General features: G+C 33.2%; 1 protein-coding gene across 1 annotated transcript in view; it reads right to left on the bottom strand.

Moving 5' to 3' along the window:
* Positions 1-8,177, bottom strand: part of LOC127881400 (contactin-like) — a 39,901-nt gene extending 31,724 nt beyond the window's left edge. The window contains exon 1 of the mRNA XM_052429202.1: positions 7,905-8,177. Within this exon, the coding sequence (XP_052285162.1) occupies positions 7,905-7,971 (67 nt within the window). The 5' untranslated portion in view covers positions 7,972-8,177. The remainder of the gene's footprint in view (positions 1-7,904) is intronic.
* Between the last annotated feature and the right edge of the window lie 1,020 nt (positions 8,178-9,197).

Raw genomic sequence — 9,197 nt, 5'->3', positions numbered from 1 at the left:
ACATTCTGTATCTGCCTGTCTGTTATGGAACGCCAAAACTTCCTTTTGCTGAGACAAACTGAGATGTTTGGTTAGTTTATATTATGTTGGGCAAACTTTATATATGTTTGGTTAAGTCAACATTATGTTAGGATAAGTCGACATTATGATGGGTTAAGTTGACATAATGTTGGGTTAGTTTTACATTATGTTGGGTTAAGAAAACATCATGTTTGATTAAGTTAACATTATGTCAGGATAAGTTGACATAATGTTGGGTTAAGTTGACATTATTTTGGGTAACGTTTACATTATGTTGAGTTAAGGTAAAATTGTATTGGGTCAAGTTAATGTTATGTTGGCAAAAGGTATCAATATGTGAGTTAAGTGGACATTATATTGTGTCAATATAATATTCCCTTAACACAGTATAATGTTAACTTAACGTATTGTCAACTTAACCCAACATAATATTACCTTAACCCAACCTAATTTCAACTGAGACCTACATAATATTAACTAAACCTAAGGTAATGTCAACTTAACCCTACATAATCTTAACTTACATAACATTATGTTAACTTAATAATGTAAACTTAACCAAACATAATTTTACCTTAATCCAACATTATGTCAATAAACTAAACATATCAGTTTCTCTTCGAAAAGGCAGTTTTGGCGTAACATACACCGTATTGAAATTTACTAGCTCTGGGTCGGGACTGTACGACAACGATAAATTTAAGGTTGACCCTCGTGTTAAGCATATCACCTGATGTCTAGTAAAGACTCATTGGCTCGGGATCGGTTTATTTTACCAATTAACACTTATCTAAACACAAACTCTTATTTAGAAGTTCAATGATTCTGGTTTGGAATCTGACCCTAAATGATAGTGTTGTTGTTGTAAGGTATGCAAATACAGGTCCATAATTTTGGCATTATGAAGACATATATTTTAGTTGCACACTTCATTTGAGAAAGTTGTGTACTTGGTATGTCTTTGAGTTCTGACATGCTTTGTAAATAATCCCATATTACTTACCCTCGTAACGATATATTGTGTGAGCGGTGACAACCGTTTTTGATCTTTATTCATGAAATATTTTAACAAACGTGCATGTTGGTTCTATCATTACCAGTAGCTGTGAAATATAAATTGTTTTGGAAAAACACACCATTTTTCATCTACCATGCCAAATGTTATACTTGTTGCTTTGAAAATGTACTGCTCAATATCATTAAAGGTTGAAATTAAATTTGTTATCGATCATATAAAGGCTGATGATTAGAAATATGACAAAGTTTAAAATATCAAACATGTACACAAAAAAAATCATTGGCCGCTTTTATGGCAGCAAATATCATAGTAAAATTTAGAGCCGTTGCTTTAAAGACTCTTGATTGAAAATTGTTAGAAACAGCTTTTTTTAATGTTATGGAGAAACTTCAGTGTATATCGGCTATTTCGCAAATAGCGTTGTAGATCATTATATATTCAAAAATAGGATACCACCCAGCTATGTGCCGAAACAATTAAAATCTTGACCTGGAACATTAACGGATGGACACAGAACAACCATTTAGGGAGGGATATACTTAGTAAACTAAACGCTGATATCGTTTGCCTTACAGAAACAAAATTAAGATCAACGGATACTATTTTAATAGAGAACTACAGGCCATATTTGTTTAACAGGGAGAATTTAAAGAAAACTGCAACATGTGGGTCAGGAGGCGTTGCGATTCTTATTAAAAACACGATCGAAGAAAATTTCTATGTAACGTGTGCTAGCAGAACTTTCGAAGGCATCCTAAGCCTAAAGATTACGAACAAACTATCATCGTTTGAAAATGTCATTACAGTATGTTATCTACCCCCGAAGGTTCAGAACGAGGCCAGCACGTGCACGAATTCTTTGATCACCTAACGGGCATTCTATACCTACACTCAAATGCGGACTGCTTATTGTTTTGCGGTGAAATAAACGAATCTCGGATTTAAACGACACCATCGTAAATATAGATAATGTGAATGTCAGAAAACCAATTGACTTAACAAAAAATAGGCACGGTGAATCATTTGTAGAATTTTAAGAGAAGCGAATTGTGTGTATTAAATGGACGTATTTCTCCGGAATATGACAATTTCACGTCAATTTCTACAAAAGGGAAATCAGTGGTAGACTAAATATTCACCCCACACTCGAACATCGATTTATTTAACACATTCGAGGTAAATACCGTTAAAGAACTCAGCAATAAGTACGACATTAAACCGGATTGCGCAATGCCTGACCACTCAGTACTATGTTGTATAATGACTGTTAAAACGTTAATCAATAATGAAACGAACAGGACCAACGGATCGTGCAATGATAATAATAATCCAATAAATGGGAAGAGGTTTAATTACGACGCAATACCGGCGCAGTTTATCGAAAACAACAGACTGGTAGAAATGATTGATATAATACAAACGTGTAATTTGCGCCAAAGTAAATTGATAATTTATATACAGAGGTGTGTAACTTATACATGTTCTACCAATATATAAAGACTCAGACAGAGAGGACTGTAATAACTATCGTCCGATTTCAATTTTGCCAACTATATCCAAAATATTCGAAAGACATCTTTCAAATGAATTGAAAAAATTCTTTCGAATAACAAATGTGTTGAATAATCATCAGTCAGGCTTCAGAGAAAATCATTCTTGCCAAACAGGACTGATTCGACTTATTGATGAGTGGCTCAAAGATGTAGAAAACGGTAATTGTATTGGTTCTGTTTTTATTGACATGAAAAAAGCCTTTGATTTAGTAGATCATAAAATTCTGTTATACTAACTTAAACTTCATCACCTTTCGGATGGTACCTAGTCCCTTTTTCATTCTTATCTTAGTCAAAGACAACAATGCGTTAAACTAGGAACTAGTTTTTCTACCCCTCTCACTATACAGAGTGGTGTCCCTCAAGGTTCTATTTTGGGCCCTCTCTTGTTTCTAATTTATATAAATGATATTGGGTTATTACTAAACCAATCAGACATAGACTTGTATGCTGATGACTCGACACTACATGCTACAGGGGCCAATCCTTCAGAAATTCAAACTAACTTACAAAATGATATTTATTCCATACAAAAATTGTGCACCCTCAATAACATGATGATAAACCATAGTAAATCAAAATACATGCTTATTGGATCAAAACAAAAAATTAAGAATATCAACCTTGATCTAAGAATAGATAATATTTCTATTGAAAATGTCACAAGCCATAACATTTTAGGACTTTATATTGACAAACATCTGCAATGGAAAGTACAAATTGATAAAACATGCTCTAAAATAAGCAGTAAAATAACTCTACTAAAAAAGATATCAAATTATCTCACTTTTGATATGAAGAAATTATTTCATAATTCATATATTCTAACATGTTTCGATTTCTGTTGTACGATCTGGGGCAACGCTAATAAAACCAATTTAAAAAAGTGAATATTTTACAAAAACGCGCAGCGAAAGTCATTCTACAAAAGCCAAATAGAACACCATCCAAAGAATTGTTTTTACAGCTTAATTGGCTCTCGTTTAATAATAGATGTAAATACCACACGGCAATCTTGATAAATAAATGTGTCAAAATCAGACTCCAGAATATTTAAATAATATTATAACTTTTTCTCAAAATCAAAAATATAACTTAAGATCTGCCACCCATAGCGGTATTGTTATTACCAAAGCAAATACAGGTTATAAGAAGCTTTTTCATACCATAGCACGGATATTTGGAACAGTATACCGATTGGAATAAGAATGGCATGCTCTATCTCTGGTTTTAAAAGGCAATATAACGCACTTTTATTTTCTAATCAATAATATGCCATATGTTGTGGGTTTTTTTTCTTTTTTTTTCTAATCAATGATATTTCATGTGTGTCTGTCTAAAAGGCAAAATGTGTCTTATGTAATGGTGTAAGAAAATATTGTTTATATGTTTTACTTGTTATAGACCTATTTGTGTATGTTAGTTCAAGAAGGCCACATTGAAAAAAGTATTGATTCATCTGCATAATATGTATAATGCGTCATTGTCTTTATGTGTAACCTTCTGTTAATAAAGCTTTTATCATTATTATTATTATTATTATAATCAATAATATTTCATGTGTGTCTGTCTAAAAGGCAAAATGTGTGTTATGTATGGGTGTAAGAAAATATTGTTTGAATATTTTTACCTATAGACCTATTTGTGTATGTTAGTTTAAGAAGGCCACATTGTAAAAAAGTATTGATTCATTTGCATAATATGTATGATGTGTCATTGTCTTTATCTTTAAACTTCTGTAAATAAAGCTTTTATTATTATTATTATTATTATTATTATTATTATACTATGAAACACTCCTTACAAAAGTAAAACACAGTAACATGTCAAAACGATCAAAAAGGGCTTCCGTCATCAGTCAAACCCGTGATGGAACAGTGACCTTGACTCTCTCTTTAAAGATGTGTGTGAAAGTGAACATGCATTCCTAAAGTGTAACAGTACCAAACGAAAAAAACTTGAATACCGGCGCCTGTATACATTAAAGCAACGTCGTTTTGATAGGAAAATTAAACGATGCAAGAGGCAGTTTGAAAGGGACAAACAAATTGAACTGGAAACTATACGCACTGAAAACCCAAAAGAATTTTGGCGCCATATTAAGGCGCTATCCCTCGATGAGACCACAAAATACCCATGGAAATAGTCGACGAAGATGGTAACATAGTAACCGACAATAAAAGTGTCCTTAAAATTTGGGAGAGAGAATTCCAAAAACTTTTTGACAAAGCGGAATTATGCGAAGGCGCAAACTTTGATTAACAATTTTACGAAGAAGTAAAGAAGTTTAAATTGGAACTCGAACAACAGTTCACAGAGGCTGAAAATGTTAATGACGATAACTCAAACCCGATGCTTTACGCAACAATAAGCGTGGCGGTGGTGATAAAAGCTCTATCAAACTGCAAAAACGGTAAATGTGATGGATTATAGTTCAGGTGTTTGGTGATACAAAACATACTCGAAATGCGACACTATACAACTCAGGGCGATTCGAGCCTTTCTTGGTGTGCATTAACACGCATCGAATATTGTAATTAACGGCGACGTTGGGTGGCAGGCTACTACCGCAAGTCATCATATTGGGATGCTGTGCCTGTGGGACCGCCTTGTAAAGATGCCAGACGATAGGCTAACAAAGAGGATATTTAATTGGGACTTCTCGCAGAATAAGGGCTAGAACTCCGACATTAAACACATCTTTGAATCACTGAACCTCCGGCACTTATTTGCATCCAGATCGATGGGCAATATCTCATTAGATAGTATTTTCAGTCTGGCAACCGAACACTATAAGCAAAACGAAATCAACAAATGGGCACAGGGCCTCGAAACCCAGCCGAAACTCAGAACCTATCGGCAAATAAAACATCTATATGGGTGCGAAAACTACGTGACAATGTGCCTCCCGAAACATCTTAGATCGTTTATTGCACAGATCAGAACTGGAACCTTGCCACTACGCATTGAAACCGGGAGATTCCGACATCTGAAGCCTGAAGAGAGACTGTGTTTACTCTGCAAGGAACCAAATACAATCGAATCCAAGTACCACTTCTTATTTGAATGTTCCTGTTATACAAACCTCAGACATATGTTCTATAATTATATCATAACGATAATACCAGACCTGATTCGTATGGATTATAGTGACAGACTCAAATGCTTAATGACGGAAAAACTAGTGATATATAAATTTGCTTTATTTATAAACGATTGCTATTTAAAACGAGAACGTATACTGTGTGCGATATGACTTTATTATGGCTATTATACAAAATTGTATATGACACTTATAAAATGCTATATCCTATATTTAATTAGTGATTATGTTACAATATACTCTTTAACAGACATTAGACGGCTACACTTATCAATGTCTAATTAGTGACTCGTAAGCCATTTGCATGGCTGGGTAGTACCGTTTGTTTTGAAATTGTATATAATAATTACTATATGTATGTACTATGTGTCACTTAAATAAAATATGAAACTACTATTCATTTTATTGTAAGTATTTGCATAGAACGTTCCAATGAATCAATAATGTTAAACTACAACGAAAACACATCATATTTTTATATTATAAAATGGTCATTTTTAAGGAAATTCACGGAGCGCCTACATTTCCGAATTCTACACGTGCATAAGGGGTAAAAACATTCATAAATTAACTTTGATCTTTCATTTCAACGTCCATTTGAGTAAATAGCCAGTCTTGCTTTATACTGGTCAGTTTGGTTGTGTGAGGGTTTGAAGGTTGAGCTGTTCTTGATATATGGATACTCGATAAATATGTCCTGTAATATAACTGTCCACGTGTAAAACAAAAGTGACATTTGCCAAGATAAGATAAAAAGAACATCAAAAAGAATCACTGTAGCGTAATATTTAATTTATAAACTGGGTTTTATTGTGCCAATGTTTGGACTATTTAATTTTGTCACGTTATCTTATATTTCCCACTCATAAGAAAATTAGTTGATTATTTGGGTTTTCCATAAAGGATTAAATAGTCGAACAAGGCATCACTCACAAATCTGAACACCTATGGTAATAGCTATTTAATGGTTTTTATCGATTAACAATATATTTGATTTTGCATGAACAAGAATTGAATTGCTTGCGTGATACCGAATTACGAACATGTGGGTACTTCGACTAACAAAAACACCTGTCAGTCTATGTTGGTCAATTCAAGAAAATAGTATAGAAGTAAGTTTGCATCCGATGTTTTCAGAAATTGTTTAAAGCACAATGTATGAAAATAAAGTGGAGCTTCTTCTGTAGTAACGATTATATTGTCTAAATACCTAATGATATAGCCAGTGATAACAATTTTTACAATATGGCCGTTCATGGCATAACATACATAAGATTATGTATATTCAAAATATTATGTTCAGAGAACTAATTTAGTTTAGAAGTAGACAGGGGCATGGCTTTTAAAAACAAAAAAGGCGGAATCGTATATATGAGTAAAGTTTGCTGTTTTCTGAATGTTGAGAAATTCGGACAATGTTTCAATATTATTCAGGATAATTATTATGTCAAAGTTCAGGAAAAAAATCTAATTAAAAATACTATCAATTATTGTGTCGCCGGCCTAGTCAGCCCTTCTGGGGTAATGACAAGCAACACATTTGGTGGTTTCGTTGACTATATTGCAGACTGATGATAGTATTATGATGTTATGATCTGCAGATATATATATGTATGCCTGCATATAACGCTCGCACGAAAAAGGCGTCCGATCGTCAGTGTAGATCTGGCGTATTTGAAAGTGGCGGCAAGGATTAGGTATCCCGTGCATAAACCGGTGTTAGTATAATTTGTTAGAAAGGCTACACCTAACTAGTTATCAATGACTACCTAACTACAATAACTGATTAATGACTAACTACATAGGTGGCATTTTGACGATTATTGATATTAGTAGTATCATTGACTTTTTTAATTGTTATTCTTATTTCAAAATAATAATATAATAATAATAATAATAATAATAATAATTAGTATTATTATAATTATAATAACAATAATAATAATAATAATAATAATAATAATAATAATAATAATAATAATAAGTATTATTATTATTATTATTATTATTATTATTATTATTACTTTATTTATTTTTGATCATTATCATGATTATTGTTTTCCGTATTGTTATCACAGTCTGAATAAAGGAAGTCATCTGTGTTGATGTCTGCATTATTAGTAAATAACGTATTATAATCATGCATATTTATATATATTCATCTTAGTTTATATATTTTTATACGCAGTAATAAACAAAATATGCTTACATTGTGCAATAACTACGGCCGGTGTTATTAATCCACATACATACAATAATAAAACAGTCAGTCCCATATTTGCAGGTCTCCACGGTAAATCGTTTTTCTCGCATTAAAAATATTAATTAAACATTTCATCCCGCACGCACCATAACATTTATCAAAAAGATTAATGATGTCTTGAAATGCCCAGACTGTTACAGATTATTGCCGGATCTCTCGCACCATAAATACGTTTTGGAGGATAAAGTCCACTGCAATGAAGCACTGTCAACTGTCACCGTCAGTCGCGATGAATGTGGACTGCATGCTCTTATCATATCGCAAGACACACTACTCAGACTGCCGGCGTTTTGGCAATGTACTTCTGCTCGCTTTAAATATGTGTAAATTGTTGAAACTTTAATTGTTGACAATACAACCACCGCTCCCGAACTCGATGTTCAAACGATTATTCCTACGTATAAACGAGTCTTTAAATATGTTAATTATTCTTGAACATATCAATTGCTCTTTCTGTGTTTAAACTGTTATTTCTATGTATCAACGATTAGTTAGGCGCATCAACGATTCTTTCTTTGTTTTAACGATTTTTTTCGAAGCATCATGGATTACTTTCTAATTCTATGTATACACGATAATTTCGATGTATAAACGATTCTTTCGATTATCAACGATCATTCGGATGTATTTATCATAATGGCTGTTGTTATATGAACAATAATCTCAAAAATCCCATTCCAACTTTCTGTGTTATGTATTGTGTAATACCAGTCACATACGTTCACATTGACCAATCTGACACTCTTTTATTCTTGGTAGTGAAGTATACAAGTCTCATCAGACCAGCAGATCACCGCGGACATTAATTTGGAATAATTTATATACTAACTTTGAGCTTTTACTGATCCGTATTAATCAATATATTTAAGCCAGTGATTCAGCCTTAGCCGTTGTTTATTTACCCGGCTCAGACGCAGACTTTAAGAAAAACTTAATTCTTAAAAAAGGGGTAAATTTAATTTAGACTCAGTCAGTAAAGTCTAAAATACTATGATAATCTGTAGACTTAAGGCCCGCTCACATAGCGCAATACGGTTTAATCACGTACACAACGTTTTGAAAATCTGGTAGACGTGGTCGTAAGTGGTAATTTCTGGTCAATGTTGGCTTGGCTGTGCTTTGGACGTGCTTTGTACTTGGTCTGGCCGTCGGCGGCTGTTCTACTGCTGAAACAATTCCTACACACGGCTAACCACTTCCAGTCCCGTGTAAGGTTAGAAATATGTTCGCCCGTGTTTA

The sequence above is a fragment of the Dreissena polymorpha genome, chromosome 5 (assembly GCF_020536995.1).
Source record: "Dreissena polymorpha isolate Duluth1 chromosome 5, UMN_Dpol_1.0, whole genome shotgun sequence".
Taxonomy (NCBI): Eukaryota; Metazoa; Mollusca; class Bivalvia; order Myida; family Dreissenidae; genus Dreissena; species Dreissena polymorpha.
Note: the sequence above shows the minus strand (reverse complement) of the source record. Positions and strands in the feature narration are given on the sequence as shown.